General features: G+C 43.5%; 1 protein-coding gene across 2 annotated transcripts in view; it reads left to right on the forward strand.

Annotated features, from left to right (window-relative positions):
• LOC124616669 (serine/threonine-protein phosphatase 2A activator-like) overlaps nucleotides 1-22,360 on the forward strand; it is a 262,035-nt gene that overhangs the window by 57,165 nt on the left and 182,510 nt on the right. For both annotated transcript variants that reach the window (XM_047144998.1, XM_047144999.1), the window contains one exon: nucleotides 17,306-17,523. In XM_047144998.1, coding sequence (XP_047000954.1) covers nucleotides 17,306-17,523 — 218 coding nt within the window. The remainder of the gene's footprint in view (nucleotides 1-17,305; nucleotides 17,524-22,360) is intronic.

The raw sequence follows: 22,360 nt of genomic DNA on the forward strand, positions 1-22,360 counted from the left end.
ACAAAGACGACTGTAACCGAGGACCACAGACTTCAGTGCAGAGCAAGACGATAGAATATTTCAAAACAACCACCATTGGAGTTTAGACAGCTTTCATTGGTCAATTCAAGCTTCGTTTGACCCCGGGTTGGCCTGGCAGCAGCATATGTTCTGCTCTTCAGCCGAAAGACATAGAACAAAAAATAGAAGACAGTTAAAAATACGCAAAGGAGAGAATATGGTGAACATAGATATAAAAAAGGGGGAACATCATGGAACGCAATAGACAAAAAAAGGGGTGACTGTAAAATGGAGATAAAAACCGTAAAAAAGTAGCGCACACAAAAAACCGCATACTGCGACAATTAAAAGAACACAATGCACAGTATGATCGGAGCACAAAGGTATCGACGGATGGCGTAGCACAGAACAAACACTGACAGCGAACCACAAGGCAGCACACAATTAACATCACACCTCTTGACACACAGGAGAAACAGCACTAAACACAACACTGACATGGCACACTGACGATGATCAAAATGGAGGATCTGCCAGGCGCAAGGAGATGAGGGAGACTGGAAGAGGGGAGGGAGGGGAAGAGAGGGGGGAGATGGGCGGGGGGCACGCTGAAGAGGGCCAGGTAGGGAGGGATGTGGGAAGGAAAGAGGCAAGGATGTGGTGCAGGGTCTCAGGGGGGGAAGGAGTAAAATCCGCTCTGGTAGAAGGAGGGGAGAGGAAAAAGGAAGCCCTGGGGAGGGGGGCGGGAACAAGGCCATGTTATAGTTGGAAGGAAGGGTAGATGTCACGGCAAAGTTCATCATCTGGGAGGGGGAGGCGCTGTAAATTGCCCTGATGAAGGAGATGGAGGGTGTGGCGGTTGGAGTTGTCGAAATGTAAAGCCACGCTTGTCAAGTTTCTTCAAAACATACAGCGATAGAGGCGTGGAAACGGGCAGGGGGTGGAGAGGAAGGAGGAAACCAGAGGGTGGGGGGGATCAAGCCTGCGGACAATGTAAAGGATGCAGAGATGTTGGAGGAACAGGAGGAGGTGGGGGAAGGGGATCAGTTCATACAGGAGCCATGTGGGGGAAGGGAGGTGGATACGAAAGGCAAGGTGGAGCGCATGGCGTTCCAGGATTTGGAGGGCCTTGTAAAAGCGGGTGGGTGCGGAGATCCAGGCAATGCTGGCATAACAGAGGATAGCACTAGGACGGATGAGGGATTTGTAGGTGTGGAGGATGGTAGAAGGATGCAATCCCCATGTCCGGCCAGACTGGAGTTTCAGAAGGCAGAGGCGGGAATGGGCTTTCTGCTGGATGGTCTGGAGACGAGGGGACCAGGTGAGGTGTCGGTCGAGGGTGAGGCCAAGGTATCTCAGGGTGGGGGTGAGCTGGATGGGACAACCATAAGGGGTGAGGTAGAAATCATGGAGAGGAAAGGAGCGGGTGGTGCGGCCTAGGATGATTGCCTGAGTTTTGGAGGGGTTGAGATGGAGGAACCACTGGTTACAACACCCCAGAACTGGTTAAGGTGGGTTTGGAGGGTATGTTGGGACCGTTGAAGGGTAGGATAGAAGCCCAGGAAGGCGGTGTTATCAGCATACTGGAGGAGTTGGACTGGTGGGGGTGGCTTGGGCATATCAGCCGTATACAAGAGATAAAGCAGAGGGGAGAGGACAGGGCCCTGGGGGACGCCAGCACTGGGATAAAAGATACGGGAGTTGGTGTTGTGGAGGGTGACATAGGAAGGACGGTACGAGAGGAAGGAGGTGACCAGACAGACAAAATTGATAGGCAGGGTGTAGGTTTGGAGTTTAAAGAGGAGACCAGGATGCCATACATGGTCATTGGCATTTTGGAGGTCAAGGGAAACAAAAATGGCGGAGCGACGGGAGTTGAGCTGGAGGGACAGAAGGTGAATGAGGTTAAGGAGTTGGTCTTCAGCAGAGAAGGAGGGTCGGAAGCCACACTGGGTAAGGGGGAGGAGGTGGTGTTGAGTAAGGTGCAGACGGATATGGTGGGAGAGGATGGATTCAAAGACCTTACTGAAGACAGAGGTGAGGCAGATGGGACGATAGGAAGAGGTGGCAAAAGGAGGCTTGTTGGGTTTGAGGAATAAGAGGATGCGGGAGGTCTTCCACAGGTCAGGGTAGAAGTCAGTAGAGAGGATGACGTTATAGAGATGGGCGTCAGGAAGGAGTAGGGCCTTTCTCAAAGGTGGCGGTAGGTGACACAGTCATGACCAGGGGCCGTGTTGTGTTTGGACCGGAGGATAAGTTTAATGTCTTGTGCTGTGATGGGAGTGTTTATGTTGGAGGGGGGCAACTGCCCCAAGTACTGGAGACTAGGAGCAAGTGGAGTGTCCGAGGTATCGGCACGTTCCATGTCGGTGGGGAAAAGAGAATAATCTAAGCGGGGATCATCTGGGATGGAGAAGACCTGGGAAAGGTGGGAAGCAAAGTGGTTGGCCTTACTGAGATTGTCCGGAAGGGGGCAATCGTTATGGAGAAGGGGGCAATGGGGAGCAGAAAGGGAACCAGTAAGGCGATGGAAGGTGGACCAGTACTTGGAGGAGTTGATATGGAGGGTGGCGTTGAGTCGTGTGCAGGTCTGGCGCCAGTCTTGGCGTTTCATTGCTGTAATAAGCGTCCGTATGTGTCGGCTGTATTTGCCAGTGGCGTTGGAGTGTATCCCTGTCACGAGTGTGGAGGAAGGAGCGATGGGATAGAGGTGGTGGGATTCACGGAGGAGGAGGACAGCCCGTGGAGGGAGAGTGGGACGGTGGGGGTGGATGGTTTTAGTAGGAACATGGGCCTCCACGGTGTCAGTAATTACCTTCTGAAGGAAGGACGAGGCGTGGATGATGTCGTCAGGATGGCGATAGGTAAGAGGGTGGCTTTCGACCTGGGTGGAGATGGAGTCCCGGTAGGCATCCCAGTTGGAACGGTGATAGTCATTGACGACCTTGGGAGGGGGTGCAGGGTGCGGAGCCGGAGGGGGGCGGTGAGCAGACGTTATGGTGAGGAGGACGGGGAGGTGATCGCTACTTGTGGGGTCAAGGATGGCGACGGCGATACGCCCAAGGAGGTTGGCGGAGGCAATGACAATATCTGGGGTGGTGTCACTTTCAGGTCGGGTGTGCTGGGGAAGGGGGACAAGGTCACCTTGGATCGTGGAGAGGATCTGATGCCACCGCCGAAGGGCGGCAGGAGTGCGGCTATGGATGTTGAGGTCGGCGGCAATCACATAGGTGGAGAAGGTGCGGTCAATGTTCGAGATGAAGTCATATGGAAGAGGAGCAGTGGAGTGGACATAGATGGTGGCACAGGTAATGGTGAGGGAGAGGAAGAAGACACTGAGGATAAGGTGTTCTGTGGGGTCATTGAGAAGAGGTTGTGGCTGGATGGGGATATGCTTAAGGTGGCCAATTGCGACTCCACCCTGCGCACGAGGACCAGGAGCATCAGTGCAGTGGAGGATATAGGGAGAGGTGCAGATAGATTGGTGGGGCTGGAGAAAGGTTTCATTCAAGAGGAAGGTGTCGACCTGGTGGTGGGAGAGGGTGTGCATGAGTAGCTATTTGTTGGAGCGGAAGGAGCGAATGTTCTGGTAGAGGATGCGATACTTGTGCTGCACCATGGAGGGAAGAGAGGCGGGGGAAGAGAGGGAAGGGAAGAGGCTTAAACTAGGGTGTCGAGGCGGGTGAAGGTGAAGTGGGCTTGGTTGTGGGAGTACGTGGCAAATGTGTTCAGATGGAAAACGGAGTGAGTGGCAAGGGAGATTTGTTGGAAGGTGTGGGGGCATTGAAAAGGGTGAATGTTTTGGAGTACAACGGTAAGGAACCAGATGATGTCCTCGGCCATGGGGGGTGGATGGAAGGAATTGTTGGGATGGACAGGGGGATCAATGGGACGAACAGGGACGGTAAGCTCAGGGTTGGCTGGAGGAGGTTTGGCTTTACACTTGTGGGAGTAGGTAGGATGGGGGCCATTGCAGGTGTTACAGGAAGGAGGAGCAGCGAGGTTGGGGCAGTTCTTCAGAGAGTGGGAGGCCTTGCAATGTGGACAGGTGGGGGGATTTTTACAGTTGGGAGTCAGGTCGTCATTGTACATCAGGCACCGCTGGCAACAGTAGGATTGGGGAGGGGATTTGGAGGATTCAACAGGGTGGCGACGGTGGTATATCAGGGCACCCTGGGTGAGGAGATGGTCAATGGAGGGGGTGGACTCAGAGAAGACCCACATGAGATAGTTGGGACCAGAGGCATTGTGAATACAGCGGGCAGAGCGGATTTCCAGGTCTGGGTGCGAGTTTAGTTCCACCAAAACTTCATCCTCCGTGATCACCAGGGTGGGCTTGGTGATCACAGCGGTGTAGGTAGGGGGGGGGGGGGGGGCAACGGGGAGGCTGGGGCTGACGAGGAGTGGAAGAGGAAAGGAAGGGTGTCAGAGATGCATGGGGGCCAAACATAACTCGTGGGAGTTTATGGAGGATGTCCATGTGAAAGGAGGGGGACGGGAACTTGATAAGGACTGAGTCCCTGCGAGGAATGAGTTGGGAGATGGGAGCACCAGGTAAATACTTTCGTATCTCCATGGTGAGGGTACGAACATCGAGGAACTTAGGATCGGGAGTTGACAGGACAAAGGTGTGGAGGGTGGGGGTTGGGGTATGGGTGGCTGGAGGAGGGGTGGTGTCCATGGAGACGACAGGAGGAGGGGGAGGTGGTGCCGACTTTTTGTGGGAAGTGGTGGGAGCAGAGTCGGTAATGACGCGCTTTTGGGGTTTTTTGGGACTGGAGGCTGGTAGGAGGGGAGAGGAATGGGGAGGAGAGGGAGGTGGCAGGTGGCAGATCCCTGTGGCATAGTGGAGGTGCCAGGAGAAGCAGGCAGTTCAGTGGTGGCGATGGTGGCTCGACGTGACGTGATGCGTGCGGGAGATGCAGATGACAAAGTGACGGGGTGGGTGAGAGAGGGGAAGCTGACCAACTGAGGGGTGGCAGCAGAGGTGGCAACAGAGGCGTATGTGAGGGTGGGGGTAGTAGTGGGAGCTGTTGAGGGTGTGGAGGCTGGAGGAAGGGTGTAGAGCTGGGGGTATACAGCAGGGGAGGAGATAGGGGGATGGGTAAGTGTGGGAAGGGGAGGTGAGGTGTAAGGAGGAAGGCCAGGGGCGGCACTCTAGGAAGTGACTGTGGAAGAGGGGGAGGGGGAGGTGTAGATGACAGTGGAGGTGGGAGTACTCATGGCGGACAAAAGGCGACGGACGGACAGACAGCAGGTGGTGGCGGCGGCGACGGCGATGGCAACAGACGGACGGACGGAAAGCAGGCAGCGGCGACGACGATGGATGGCGAGCAGGCAGGCGGACAGATGAACAGCTACAGCAGTGAGCGGCAGGCAGGCAGGCAGACAGACAGACAGACAGACAGACAGCCAGCAACAGTAACAATCCTCGAAGACGGAGATTCCACCCTGAGAGTAGCCCAGGCTTTGCAATCAGACGTTTTCGAAGGAGGGGATCCAACCCTCTGGATTCCCTACGTGGCTTGTTGCCTCTTCGCCCATATAGCTTTCACCCCTGTGATGCAAAGCGGCGTGAGTTTTAGCATGCTGTACATTGTTAGTCTTCAGCTGCAGTTGGCAGGGGGGGGGGGGGGGGGGATATTTTACCCCGATTTGTCCCGATTGCAAGCCGCACTTAAAAGTGAAGGATTTGGCTCATCATATGATGGACAGAGTCTTAAGTGGCCCTACCTCTCAGGGATTTGGGACACTTAAAATTATAATTACATCGCAAAACACTAACAACAGTGAAAATTCACTATATCTATCGAAATAAAGTATTCCGGATCTACACGCACGTGAGCTCACTGCACTGCATACCGGAACACAGTCATGATTTTGCATGTTTTTATTATTAACGCTAGGGACTCCTTGTCGCTACTTTCGTACAAAGCATCATCCTCTGTGCCATCAAGCGCATTGTAAATACTGTGCTTTTTAAATACGTGACGAACAGTTTCACGTAGGAGACATTTCCAAGACTGATTAATGCACATGCACACTTGAGACAAGCTTGCATATTGAACATGTCCTGTAGGCATTAACTGCCTATCTTCTTTTGTTAGACACTGTGTATACATATTTTTCTGCTTGTCCATAAAAGGTTTCTTTAAACAAACATCTAACGGATGCAGAATGGACGTTATCCATTCTGGAATTACAGCTAAGTCTGTTTTACCCTCTGCTAATTTTTTTTTCAACAGCTGGTGTACAGTGACCTGCATATGAATCTACGAGGACAACGTTGCCAGACAGGTGTGATCCACGCTAAAAGATGTCCTCCATGAACCAGCCAATTTTGTTAGCACATATAATAACATCTTTAGGGAACACTTCGGACTTCAGAAAAGTCTTCTGTGTGAAATGAATGGTGGCAGTTTATGGGCATCGGCTGTACAAGCCAGCATGAATTTCCAGTGCGCAGTTTGATGATGTAGTGCTGAAATGCAACGAGTTTTTCCCCATATTTTTCAGGCCCAATTGCGGCTCCCTTTAAAATCCTGGATTTTCTGACATGCTTTTACTTGAATTATTTCTGCAGTTACAGGTAAGCACTGTCATTGCTTCCTCACAAAATCATTCACCACGACTTCCAACTCATAGTGGTGACCATGTTTGGGTCCAGAAAATGCTTTTTTGTTGCTGGAACAAGCTGAAAGTTGTTACTTTTGCTGTCTCCATGTCTTACCAAAGTTCAAAAGCAGACTGAGACAAAGGTTTTTGTGAGCACTGCTCTCATTAGTTGGAGTTGTCGAAATGTAAAGCCACGCTTGTCAAGTTTCTTCAAAACATCCATTTAGATGCTGTATATGTAAAGAGTTTTTTTAATTGCTATGAATATTTGAAAAATTGGTAAATTCGCCCATGATAAAATATACCTTAACATTCACTACTCAAAACTAGCACAACGGCTTCTGTGGTGGCTTCTAGTGGCAAAAAGCAGCAGTAACGGCCGCAAGCACTTGCGGTGCAACTAGCAGCATTTTCGGAACTTCTTAGGCTTTGCACCCGAATGTAAACTGCAGGCGGTTCTTTGGATTCCGAAAACTGGAAAAAAAGTGCAGCTTGCATTCGGGCTGCAAAAACCACTCTTTTATTGTTTTCAATATTTAATATTTCTAATGCTAAATGCGGGTTTTGATGTAATGTGAATTATGATAATCGAATATAAAATTGCATTGCACTTATGGAATAAGTTTTGGGACTTGAAATTTCTTCAGTTAAATGCGGGTTTACCCTAAATCGAGGTCACACAAAATCGGGGTTATATTGTAAATTATATGGAAACAATTATCCATTGGCAGTGATATGAACGTTTTCACTCAGTCTCCGCATTCTATTTACATACTTTTTCATCGTTTTTTATTATACATGAAGCTTGACTAGGATTGACAACCTTACGAGAGCCAAATAAAGTGTCTTATTTCAAGGAGAAGTACTTACTGAAATACAAATTTTCGTACTTACGGCATTAATTATCAATTTTTGGCTGGTTTTAAAAGTGTAATATCTGGTGCTCTACTGTAAATTTGTGTATATATAAATGATCAGTCACTTTTTAACACATTTTTATCAGGTTGGTTCCTTGTCATTTTTTTCTGGTGCAAATTTTGCAATTAATTTTAAACTAGCTAACCGAAAAGCTAGTGACTTGCAAGTTTCAATCAAAGGCAGAACTGGGCGATGCTGCAACATTAACTCACTGTCAAATCTGGTGTGTGGTGGAGCATACTTTTGTTTTTGGTCTGTCTGTCTGTTCGGTACAAATTTTGCAACTGATTTTTAACTAACTTCCCAACAAGCTAGAGACTTGAAACTTTCAATTTAGACCAGAACTGGGTGACAATGCAATGTGAACTCGCTTTCTTTTCTGATGTGTGGCATAGAGTAATTACTTGGTGTGCCACTGCTATTTCCCCATTTTCTTGTTTTGGTCACAAATGTTTCACAGTTAAAAATTATTGTTGGTAAGCTTCCTTGTGAACTTTTTCTCTCTAATTTTTACATTTGTAGTCTATTCATGAGGCATGCATAGGAGGAAGCAATATATTGGCTGAATTGGTTGAAGAGAAACTGAAATAAACCTGAAGTTTACCACATGTCACTCTTGTAATCTCATCAAAATTATTGAAATCGGTTGAAAAATTTCTCACACACAAGACTAAAAAGCAGAAAATAACAATTTAAATAGAAAACTTTTGTTGTTAAGCTTCCCTGTGCACTTGATTCTCTCTCATTTTTACATTCATGGTCTGTTTGCAAGATATACATAGAAGGAAGTAAAATATTGGTTGATTCAGGTGAAGGGAAACTGAGATAAACCTGAAGTTTACCACATTTCCCTATCGTAATTTCATCAAAATAGTGAAATCAGTTGAAAAATTTTGCACAAACAAGACTAAAATGCAAAAAATAACTATTTAAATAGAAAACTTTTTAATATAACACAGTTTTAAAACTAATAAGTATTAAATAATCTCTCCTAGCCCCATACAGATAATCCTGAAAATTTGTGCTTGTGAATTTTCAATAGTTATGACACTACCTGTAAAACTGAAAATGTGGGGCATATGTATGTAGCTGATGATGTGATTTTCTGTGCAAAATATTTAGCTTCCACAAAAGTAAACTGCTGAATATTCAAATGATTTTGGATTTGTGGACACCATCACGTATAAAATGGATTGCAAACTGTCACTAAAACAAGTCATGGTTCCTTTCTGCTTCATATTATCCTTAATGGAACCATTACGCTCATCTTTGCACTTGCCACTAGGACTGCAATACGTCCAGATTTCCCCCACTGATAGGTCCTAGTTTTAAGGGTGCTCAGAGACATACAGGAGGGATTTGTATACAATAGTCTGGGGTAAACCCAAACCTTTTTTAGTGCCTGGGAAAATACTATTGACTGAAGATAAATAGGTTGTAATAAACCTTGGTTAAAATTCACTAAAAACCCAGTGACAAGCACACTTAGACATTCTCCTATACACATACAGTGTGTTCTGAAATGATCTTTACCACTTTGATCAAGTTTATTCCAGAAATGGGAATCAGTAGAAAGGTGTGGTTCGCAGCATAATGTTCACATGCACCTAAAGCTGTTATTTTCTTACTTTTCCCATATTAGTTATTGACTGGCCTTGGCCAATGGTGGAATGTTGGTCCAACCAGGTCTGTTACCCAGGTCATGTGGAACTCCATTACACTTTTTTTCTTCAGGCTGGACTTGCGTGAACTATGAGCTTGCATCATAGAAGCAGTAGCACGTTTTAATGGGGGACACGCTAGTTTGAACATGGAAATGGAATATCACTTGGATATCCTGTGTGATACAGATGACACACACATTTAAGATGACCATTCATTCACCCATACTCCATTCTTTGTGACAGTCACGATTTTTCTAGCTCTGTCCCAGATTTTTTCAAAAGTAATTTGGGACCCTATTTGTCCCAGATTAAAAATTATGAAATGATTTATCCTGAATTAGATGTTCATTTCACCTGTATCAGTATGCTGTTACTGTAAGGTTATTTTCCCAAATGAATAATGTATGGAGCAGTGACAAAACACAGTTTGTCACAGAAGCTTTGAAAGCAGTGTTAGTTACTGGAATGATATATATACTGAAACTTGAGTTGAATGTTTTTATATGCCGTTGAAGAATACAGACGTGCTGAAGAAAATTTAAAACACTGATAAATACCGTATGTCTGCTCGCACTCCTTCAACTTAGAAGATACTAATAAAATATAAATTAACATATTTTTTTGTGACAAAGTAAAGTGATAGTTTGTGTTTATTCCATTCAGTTAAAAACTGTTCTTTTGCAATATCAAGATTTTTTAATGTATCCCAAATTTGAGTCTAGAAAATATGGTCATTTTAACACCCTGAACGTAATTAAGTGGTTGCTGGAACCTCAGGTGTGTGTGAACATTATGTCACAAATTACAATTGCCTATCTGTTCGAATTTCTGAAATGTATGTGATCAAACATATAAAGATAATTTTGGAACACCCTGTATTATCCATACTTCTTTATATTGAAACCATGAGATGCTGCCGAACATGGATGATTGCACGCACTGCAATGACGCCCCCACCCCCACCCCCCACCCCGACAACAAATATCTTAAATGTCATTTGCCTTCTACTCATTGAGTTGTATGGATTAATTTACACTTATATTCCTTACTGAATATGAGTACTATATTTGAACATGAAAGTCTCTGTAATATGTTTCACAAATCCTTGTTACTCGTTTGTTTAATTTATATCTGCTGATAGATACGACACATGCTCTCTGGCACTGACAGCATTGAAATGCAACTGAGGAAAGATTCCCCCTCTCATGTCCCCACTCTCCACAATACATCATGGCCAACTTACTGTCTACAGACCATGTGTGTCCAGAAAAATAATCTGATTTGAACCAGATATCTGGAGTTCTCAAAGTTTTTGACTTGGGTTGGCAATTTAAGTGATGGCAGGCCTACCTCAGTGATAAGTCTGATTAATTAATTACATGTTAATGGCACCTGGGACAGTTTACTCCACAAGAATGTATGAATCAGTTTTAAATGATGAAAAAAAAAAACTACTCCCTTCAGTATATAATTAAATGAACATGTATAATGCTTATTTTAACTTTGTCGTACCCCTTACATATGTCTTCACTTATTCCTGCGGGGGGGGGGGGGGGGGGGGGGGGGGGGTAGGACAACCCTCTAGTGGTATAAGGTAGCACTGCTTTAGTTCAACTAATTAAAATACTGCAGGCTTGTTTCACTCAGAAGAATGTATGGATAGCTAGGGCAGCTAAAACACTAAGTAGTGGTTTCAGTTAAAAGACTAAATACGTGGTTCAACTAACAGAAAAGATACTGATTGTTTTCATTTGAAAAGAAAGAATGAATAAAGCTACAATGGTGTTGAATCTTCTCATTTGGTTGCTCCCACTGACTGCTTTCACTTAAAAAAAAAAGAAAAGAACAATATTCCACCCAACACATAAAACTGAAACCGACTGACTTGATTTTTTCATTTGGTTGCTCCCACAGACTGATTTCACTCGAAAGAATGAGTGAGTAGTCCAACCGACTGTATTGGTTGTTTTCATTTGGTTGCTCCCACAAATGAGTAATACTCAAAAGAATGAATCAGTCATTCAACCAATATGGACAACTACAACCAAATGAGTCAACTGTTTTCCACCAACAGAATGAATTGATTGTTTTAATTAAGTTGTTCCCATCACTATTGCAGACTGTACCCTGCAAAGCTGGATAGAAGTTAAAGTATCAGTGAATAAATGGAGATCCACAACAAATTTTATAGTCAGCGGTTTATCTGAGTGACAATTGAGCATATTAAACCTTTTTCCAAGTTATATTTCAGAGCGCCTTAGGCAGTACATAGTGCATTCTCAGCTTAGAGACGACCAACATGTACACAAACTTTCTCAAATCTTTGAGGATGCCTGCAGAGAGAAACCTCTCTGACTGCCAACTGCACCCTTGTCTAGCTTATTTTTTTTAATGTGGACTCAGACTGCTATGTGGCTACCAAACAGTGCGACATACTTTTGTATTCATGCCATATGTTAATAAGGAGTGTTCTAGTCGGCACTGAGTCATTGCTAATTGTCACCCTTATCTTACTCTGGGCTAAGATTCTACTTTGGTGACCCCTAACAACTGTATATCGATCATTTTCAAGCTCCTATGCCTCCAGGTCTGGATACTAAGTGCCAGTGTTGCAGCCATTCTGCAGCTGCCCTACATCTCTGTTCTCAAGGCAGTAGTGTGCAGTGTTTTGCAGTCAACTCCATAGCAACCTGTATTTGTCAAAAACGAACATGATATTCATTAGTGCAGTGGTACAAAAGTTGAAAATGGTATCAGACAATGGAATCCTACAGACAGTTTACTCGGTGATTTTGTTCCAATCTCTACTCTGCACATAGGTCAGGCAAATACTATGCATCAGTGCCTGCAACGGCCATATTCACGAGTCTTCACTGCTATTGATGTGAGTGCCATGCTGCATCTAAATTCATTCACCCTGATCAAGCTGCACCACAGGGCCAGTGACATTATTAATTTGTCCCCAGCCAATAATAAATACCTCACCATGAAATTTCCCCTTTTTCAATGGTTATCCCAGACACCAGAGCAACAGTTACAGCAAGATATGTATGACAAATGACAGGGGACAGAAGGACTTCACAGTTACAGCACCAGTTACACATACTAGTGGATTTCAAACTGCTGTCAGACCGCATGCTGTGTCCAACTCCCTCCTAAGTTCAACTTGTGATGATGTCACATGAAAATGAATCATTGGATTGCAAGTTAAAATTGGTGGACAGAATCTTTTTCAATGTACAACATTGACAGTATATAAATACTGCAGACAACAACGCCTCTGAACGTAGCTCACAGCAGCCTCACTGCACCCACTGCCTCGCTACAGCTGAGCTGGATCGAGCGCACCTGACCACTGCTGAATGTGACATCAGTCCCTCCACAGAGGACAGTGATCTTCACGTGACCTCAACAGACATAACAGACATCCCCACAACTGAAAACAATGCTCTGTGCGCCGGTATGGGGACAGTGTTGCTGACAACACATGCAGTTTGGCGTCATTGTGAGGAATTGCTGCCCACTGTGTGACTGCCCAAAACTGGTGCACAGTCTGCGAGAGATGCATAGCATCACGAAGACCATTAAAGTTGCTTTACTTTATGTCATGTCAATGAAAAGTCTTCCACTCCACCATCACCACATGGTAGCAGACACTACACCTTTGGTCACATCAATCAACAATATTTCCTCATTGACACGGGATCTGACATGAGTACCTCACCTCCTGGTCTACCTTCAGCATTGAGTGCCATTCCTGCCATACAGATCTGTGCGGTGAATTACTTTTTCCACCCCCATCCACAGGGCTTAGTCTCACACCCTGGATCTCAGTGTTGGTGAACTGTTTACATGGAGCTTCATTGACACAGGGGTCAGAGATCCGGTGCTGGGCATAGACTTCCTTCGTCATTTTCAACAGTGACCAGACCTGGCTCGCAGTACTCTGATCCATCAGGACAGTGGCCACTTTATTACTGATGTCTTTGGTTATGACACTCCAGTACCATGGCGCACCTCTGTCACATCTCTACTGGACAACACTCAGTGTTGCAGCTCGACTGTCAAATACCAATAATACATACAAGAATGCATCGCATACCCCATCGAACTGCAACAAGTTCAACGGCTTTACAGGATGGACATGATGCTATATGTTGCACAATCCTAGGGGTGTTGGAGGAACTTAGTGCCACACAATGCTACCTAGATGGTTGTGAGATGCGTCATTCACTCGTGTCCATTCAAGACAATTCCACCATAACATCTCCCCTCGATCTCAGCACGATAATGGCATCCTTCCCAGTAGCATTTGAGTCTACACAGCCTCAACACACAATCAAATTCAACGATGTGCTTCCTGCTCTTGTGTACCCCACTGAAACTGTGAGTCTTTGTACGCCCTCCTGCATTTGCGGGTGTTATTTATGCAGGGTACTATCTGCAGTGGAATGTTCCACAAGATCACTACTGAACTAGCTGCACACTGCCAAAGTGGCAGTTGAGAGTCTTTTGTTGGCTGGGATTGTGAGACCTTCTGCTGGTTTGGAGCTTCTCCCATTAAGATGATGCCCCAAGAAGACAGGAGAGTGAGAATATGCGAATACTCTAGAGTTCTTATCGCCTGTCAATCATTGTCAGGCAATATCAAACAGACATGACTTCATCAACAACCTTGCTGCCACTTTAGTTTGCACTATATTGGACTGTAAGGAGGCACTCTGGTAGATACCGGTAAGTGTGGAAGACATTCACGAAACTGTGAGTATCACATCTTTTAGTTTACAAAAATGTTTATGTCTGCCACATGGCCTCAGGAATGTGGCTCAGACCCAGCAGTGATTTATTGACAGTGTTATGTTCAAACTCCCTTTTTGATACACCTACCTGGATGACATTCTCGTCTTCTCTCCTACCCAGGAATTGTGGGAAATGCATCTTAAATAAGTTTTCAACCTGAGAGGTGCCAACAGTGTAGTAATTAACGATGACAAATGCCGACTTTGGCAGCCTCAAGTTGTCTCTCTCAGACACATTGTCACTGCAGCAGGTATTCATCCTACACCACACTGAACTGACCTCATCTGCCAACTACCCCCACCTCAGGATTTCCACAAGCTATACCATTTCCTTGCGAAGATTAATTTCTATCATCACTATCACCATATCCATCTTAACGCCACCTTTGAGGCACCACTCACAGAAGTTCTCATGGGCAAGAATACTGCTGGCCAACCTAAGCTAGAGTGGGCCCTCACATACAGTACACATTTAAGTAAATAAAAAACTGTCTTGTGCTAGCCAATGTTGGGACACCCACTTCCACATGCTCAATTCATGATTAATAGTGATGTTAGTGACTTCACTACTGGAGCAGTTCTGCTACAAGAAATAGCAGGCATACAAGAGTCACTCTAGTTTTTTTTTAATGTAAGTGATCACTTTATAGTTCAAGTGGTTGGTATATGACCATGAACTGTTGGCAGTGTACGAAGTGGTTCATCAGTTGAAAGGAAATGTGGAAAGCAGATCACTCATCATCTACTCCAATCAACAACCTTGGGTGAAATCAATCCATAGTCCTTTTAAGGATACGTGCCTTCGACAGTTCTGATTCCTCAGTTATATAGCACAGTTCATGACCGATTTTAGACATCTGCATGGTGCAGGAAACATTGCCATGGATTATCTGTTGTTCATCAACATCCTCTCTGTGCAAGTTGACTCCGGCAAAACTACAGAGACACAGCCGCATGGATTAATTTCACAATACCATAACCAACTTATGGCTGGAATGATGCTCAATTCTGGGCACAGCTAAACAACTCTTGTTTGATGTTTTGCAAAATTGTGCTTGGCCACTTGTAATCAAGCTGCTGTGGAAGTTCATCTTCAAACAGCTTCACAACTCCTCACATCCTAGCATATGCTTGATAACATGACATCTCACAGAATGCTCTGTGTGGCCCAATGTAAAAAAGCATTGCAGAGAGTAGACCCTTGCGTGCATAGCCTGTAAATGGAGTGAAGTGGGATGTCATGCACAGTGGCCACTTGGTCAGGTCAAGATACCAAAAGCATTGTTTCAAAATGTACCCTTTGACCTGCTAGGGCCACTGCCTAACTCTGAGTGCTACCAATTCATTCTCTTGGTCATTGACTGTCTACCCTTAGAGCAGGGGTGAGCATTAATTTTGGCTCAGGGCCACTTTGTGGAAGCAGGGGTTAGTGGAAGGCCACACTTTTTAAAATGGTTGCATGCATTAGTTAACTTTGCGTTTCAGAAAAGACATAAATTGTTATATAAAAATTCTGTCTGTTTTGGTGGGCCACACAAAAGCCAATAGCAGGCCGCAAGTTGCTTTTGGCTGCTATTAGCCCATACCTGACTTGGAAACATCACTGCAGAATCAATGATCAGGGCTCTCGTTGATACTTGTATCTCCCATTTCGGTTGCCTGGCTTCTCTAACTACTGATCAAGGTTGGCAGAAGCACTTGCTCTACTGGCAGACTACATACTCCATGCACTGCTGATATCATCTACAGATCTGCCCATCTTCACCGACATGTCAAACAGGACACAGCTGCACAGCCCTCCGAGAACCTTCATCCACAAGGCACTGACCAACTGAGATTTTGTCATGCTTCGCAATGATACCATTTGGTCAGCGCTCCAGCCACCATACAAAATCACTCACAAGGTTCTTAAATGTGGTTTCCACACATTTTACATTTTGCTTCATTGCAGTCCTACGATGGTCACGATCAATCAGCTGAAGCCAGCTTGGAACTTAACATGACAACACTTCAATTAATGATGCAGTGCCTGCTTCAAACTATTCAGCCTCACCTGTGGCTGCACAACTGTATGCCATGACTGCCAACCCCTCCACATCCAGTGTCTTCGAAGGGCCCCTGAATGTCCAATGCTTTCTGCCAGGTGTTCTACACATCCATCTAGTTGACAACTTGCTGGTGGTTGAGGGGTGGCAAGCTGAATGAAAATTCAAGAATGGATTTATTGCCTGTCAATTCTCACATTGTTACAACCTACCTAACGATGGGGATGCAGCTGCCATCACATCATGCCTATCGTCTGATGGCTTCCTCACATTAATGGACACCATGCCAGATCACTTCTACTTCAGTTGACCCAGATGCTTATAATCATCCCTATTACAGCCATCCCCATCACCCTCACTGCACCTCCAGAAAACCATATGTCTGCCATGACTTGGGGGAGGTATCCTTGCGCCATGATTTGGGGGAGGTATCCTTGCAATGGTGGTTCATGGGTACCTGTATTACTATTAATTACTATTAGTGGGGGATGGAGAAGGGAGGCAGGGAGCTCTGTGGGGATGCCACAAAAGAGGAACCTTGTGACGATCAATTCTGTCCTCACCTGCTAGTATGTCCTCGTAAGGTGGACTCATTTTGCTCTATGGCTGCCAAGCAGTGTGATGTACTTTTGTATTTACGCCATAAGTTAAACGAAAATGTTCTAACCAGCACCATGTCTTTACTAATTGAAAGATTCTACAAACCATTTAGCACTTCTTGCAGATAAAGAGTTTGTTGTGCAACCCTCACACCATGTGAGTGCATTTGCAAATTCTAGTTGGGAAAGCTGTATGGTGTTTCAATGTATACAGCAGCTTGCTTCTTAACCCTCAAAAACTAAGGGTAAGAAGGTTTTAAATGCCACATAGAACTCATCTTTTCTATTCATTGGCTTAAATAGTTTAACCAATGTATATTGTGAATATATGCATCTTGGCATATAAAATGACAATTTTAACATTTGAATCTTAATATGATGATGATGATGACAGTTGGGAAATTAAATATATCTTTGTGTAGCTTTGCAATATATTGTCTAAAGTGTAATACATTTGAAAAGTCATAATATTTTGACCACATTCATTTCATTTCTGTGATAGACAAATAGTACTTAGAACATTCATCTCTTTTACATTTGTGCAAACAATTTATGAGACCCTTAATTATGAAAAAAGCTTTTAACTTGAAATATATAGAATTTCAATGATGTTGGCACTAAGTTGTGTTTTAACAAGCTCATGTTCACTGGCAGTTTATTTTCAGGAAGCAAATAGACTTCTTTCTGAGGCTTTACCTGAAGAATTTTACAATAGTGTAATGGAAATTGTGGTGTACTTCATGGAATCATTTGGAAGTCCAGTTCATTTTAACTATGGCCCACGCCATGAAATGTCATTTGGATTGTTTCTGTGCTGCCTCATCAGGATTGGAGCACTTACCGCAAAAGATCAAGAGGGAATAATTACTGTTGTGTTTGTCAGGTATGTTACAAGAGATCATTACTTTATTGTAATATAAAAAGAAATCATTCTTCTGCTAGTAGACACATAAATTTGTTACAAAAATATGAAGTGTGGACAATTTTGTAATATATCTTATTGTAATTATTGTTGTTATAGTACTGATTTTCCTGTACACTGAACATGAAGATAGACAAAATAACAAAAAATATGGACAACAGGGAATATAATCCCTTTCCATCTTTACAGTGGAAAATAGAAAGAAGGAAATGAAGCCAAATAAATAAATTCTTCATTTACAAAACAAGAATGCAAGAAGACAAGAAACTCATCAAAGACAAAAAAAAAGCCTTCTTTATTGGAAGAAGGACACATAAATCATGGAAATGTGGCAAAAACTTAGGTTCCTTCATAAACAGAAAGAATGAAAAATCAAAAAAACACATAGTATATCTGTCTCCAATACTACACCCATTATGGTATCTGACAGGTTCAGAGAAGGAAAGCCAATTGTAACAACAAACTCTTGTAATACCATGAGACTTGTTGCAACTGACCAATAGTTATAGCACATTCTCTCTTGCACGGTCAGTTAATAAGGACTCTGTACTGTGTGATTCTCTCCTGGACTGTGATTTGGACTTTGTTGTTACCTACCAGTGCTGCTTTGTTAGCACATGTACTTGCTGGCAGTAGCTTTAAACCACTTAGGACTGATGCCCTCATTGTAATAACACCCTGTATATGGGTATGCCAGGTTCCTTGTGAAATAGGAGCAGTACTGTGCTGGGCCTGAGCCAGTATTTTCTGGATAAAAGGTATTAGATAGGAAGAAAAAAAGTTCAGAATTATCTACGAAAATCTGACCACAAGAATTCTGTCCTGTCATCTCAAATCGCAATAGAAGTTGAGAACAATTGGCTGCTTGAAACTCAAAGAAATTCTCAGGTAATTAACATCACTGGTGACATTATATGTGATAGATTTGCATTCAGAACACTTGTCATGAATCATCAATTTACACATAAACTGAAGACTGGAACCCAAAGAACCTGGACACAAGAGTGGAAGAGGACTTTCAGAAAAGAAGATTAAAGACATTTTAGTACAGGAAGAAAGCAAAATAATCAACAAAATAATGTTAAGCCCATTCTCAATTGGGCATAAATCCTATAAAAAACTGATACTATTAAAAAAAGTCAAAGGTAAATAAAAGTTATCAGGAGTAACATAAGAGAGTATGTGAACAAAGGACAACTTATGTGAATTAAGGACAACACATAGATAATTTATGCAAGGTATTATCTATATATAATTTCATTATTCGTGTGACAAACAAAAAGTACTGATCGCAAATTACTGTTACGTCATATACCCTCAATTCTCGTATTCATTTCGCTAGCTAGTAATTAAACAAGTAAAACACCTAAAAAGAATACTTAAAGATAAAAAAGAGCCTCTTCTGTTGAATTTCTAAGGTACTCCTGATAATTCTTGTGTGTTTTTTTATTTTTTATTTTATTTTATTTCTTTATTTATTTAAGATTGTGAAAATGGATACTCTACACACACACACACACACACACACACACACACACACAAAGTGTTATGACTCAAAGTTATGTGCTGTAACTGAGACAACTACTTCACTAATGATCTGTCACTACGATGTCATTTGTGATAACTTTTACCAAGGGCTGTAAGAAAGCTCACATCTATTCAACCTACTACAAATTGAAATAACTGCTTTTTAAAGAACTCTTCCGTATTTTCTTGCTCTCCTACAACAGCTATAACATCTGCAAACAGATCTCCTATTAATCAGAACATCATCTCCAATATGAATCACAGAGCAGAGCAGAAGAGAATGACCTTCCTCTTAAGCTACTCTAAACTGTCTCTGTGCATTGTCATTGTAGGCATGCCTCTTGCTTTCCGGCTTCCAAAACAGAGCTGAGCTGCAATGCCAAAGCCTAAGTGACCCCTCCGTAGTAGATGGAGATGCCTAGTCACCATTATACCTTTGTGCTGTTACGTGCTCGCACATACCACTCCGACTCTGTACGTTGATAAAACCAGGGCACACACAGTGGAAGGTTGTCTACAGGCTAACTACATAAACATTGTTTCTACATAGACATCTTTCATCTGAGTGCAAAGAAGAGGTGGAACATCATGTCACGCCATTACGATGATCACAGTTTAGGTCTCTTAAGATGGAATTCAGTTTTATCCCTTCACAATACAAAACTTGTGCATTTGTATTTCTTACTTCAGTCTTTTCAATGTGTGATTACTAGGTTCTACAATGATTGCCTTTCCCTTTTTATTATGTCTTTATCACATATCAGTGCTTACTTATCTAAAAAAAGTGTCCTTTTGGTGCTTCATTTCTTTATCCTTCCTCCTTTTCTTATATTATTGTTGCCATTCAACTATTCATAATTAATTGCTAGATTTTCATAGATGAAGAGAACTCATAAAGGTTTATCTTATTTGACAAGGATTTATCATTATTTCATTACTTTGACTCAAAGTTTATTTGCACCTGATAGTTTGTAAATCATCATCTACAACAGTACAAGATTCTCAAATTTTTTGAGACAGAAAAGATTTATGTCTTTAATTATCATAAGGTGTAATGTACTGACATTTTAATCTACACAACTTTCCACTGTCTCAAACCCCAGATATGTGACAACTGAACGTTTATGGAAAATGAATATTCATAAAACCAATCATCACCCAGGTTGGTCTAATTGTTTTGGACTATTTTGCAGAATACTTCATTAGCGTGATTAGCAGTCACATTAAAGTTTGCTACCTTAGTAAGAACTATGTTTACACCTGATACTATTTGTGATGTTGGTCTCCCTCTCCTTACCCCTCTACAGAAAAGGAATGGTACAGGTCATTCCCTTCCTAGATTCACATGTCCAAGGATTAGGCCATCCCTTCTCTGAATTCATATATCCTTCCTCTCTCACATATCTTCATAAAATTGGGTCCACCACATACACACATCAAAAAAAGTTTTGCATCACCCTAGTTCCAAGAACTCCTGAAGATAGAAGTTGACTGTGGATATTGTATCACAGACATAGTCCCTTTGACTGTTCAGAGACGTCACTAAACCCGCCCTTGCAAGAGCAGCGCCTACTAAATGGAGGGGGTCTGGCAGCCAATCAGTTCCAGTCATTCCAGCAGGAAATAGGTACAAAACTCGTGTTGTCTGTAGTTAAACCATGCCTAGATGGTCAATACCGCAGTTTGATCATGTCCGCATTGTTACTTTGTGCCAGGAATGGCTCTCAACAAGGGAAGCGGCCAGGTGTCTCGGAGTGAACCAAAGCATTGTTGTTCAGGCACGGAGGAGATACAGAGAGACAGGTACTGTTGATGACAGGCCTCGCTCAGGCCACCCAAGGGCTACCACTGCAGTGGATGACCACTACCTATGGATTACGGCTCGGAGGAACCCTGACAGCAACGCCACCATGTTGACTAATGCTTTTTGTGCAGCCTCAGGATGTCATGCTATGATTCAAACTGTGTGCAATAGGATGCATGATGCGCAACTTCACTCCTGACATCCATGGCAAGGTCCATCTTTGCAACCACAACACCATGCAGCATGGTACAAATGGGCCCAACAACATGCCGAATGGACCGCTCAGGATTGGCATCATGTTCTCTTTACTGATGAGTGTTGCATAGGCCTTCAACCAGACAATTGGGGGAGACATGTTTGAAGGGCAACCTGGTCAGGCTGAAAACGCTTTAGACACACTGTCCAGTGAGTGCAGCAAGGTGGAGTTTCCCTGCTGTTTTGGGGTGGCATTACGTGAGACCGACATACACCGCTGGTGGTAATGGAAGGCACCATTATGGCTGTACGATACATGAATGCCATCCTCTGACTGGCAGTGCAACCATATCGGCAGCATCGAGGCATTCATCTTCATGGACTACAATTCGCGCCCCCATCATGCACATCTTGTGAATGACTTCCTTCAGGATTATGACATCACTCGACGAGAGTGGCCAGCATGTTTTCCAGACATGAAGCCTATCAAACATGCCTGGGATAGATTGGAAAGGCCTGTTTATGGACAACGTGTCCCACCAACCACTCTGAGGGATCTATGCTGAATCGCCGTTGAGGAGTGGGACAATCTGGACCAACAGTGCCTTGATGAACTTGTGGATAGTATGCCACAATGAATACAGGCATGCATCAATGCAAGAGGACGTGCTACTGTGTATTAGAGGTTCTGGAACTTTCGGAACGGAGGTGATGCAAAACTTTTTTTGATGTGTGTATCAAAAATCTGTGATTATAGGGGCAGCTTAAGACCCTTAGCTTTTTAACTTTCAATGATGAAGTCTCTCCATGTCCAAATGACTTTACCTGGCTATTTCAGATTGATGGTTCTTGACTTCTTCCCGATATTCTTACACATGATGTCAAAGGATATTCACTCCTGGTTTATTTTTGTTATTAGGTTATTATTTTTATATTTTTGGATCATCAGAGTGGTCACATTATGTTCTAGTGGAGCCTAGGTGGACACATAATAGCTACAAGAAGAAGTGGCTTTGGAACATACTCTCTTTTTCACTTCTTTACACCAATACCCTCTATGTATATGATAAGGTAGCTTCTCACTTTCTGCTGAAAATACTTCTACATTTGCTGTTAATCTCTATTCCATCTCTCTTAATAATTGTAAAATACAAAATCTTTATTTAATAGCTCTTTAATTCTTCATTCTTAAGGGGAGCCGGTGGTGGTCAAATCCAAAACTCACACACACATATCAATCATATATGCCTTTCTGAAATTACGTTGAACATC

This window comes from Schistocerca americana, chromosome 5 (assembly GCF_021461395.2).
Source record: "Schistocerca americana isolate TAMUIC-IGC-003095 chromosome 5, iqSchAmer2.1, whole genome shotgun sequence".
In the NCBI taxonomy this organism is placed as follows: domain Eukaryota; kingdom Metazoa; phylum Arthropoda; class Insecta; order Orthoptera; family Acrididae; genus Schistocerca; species Schistocerca americana.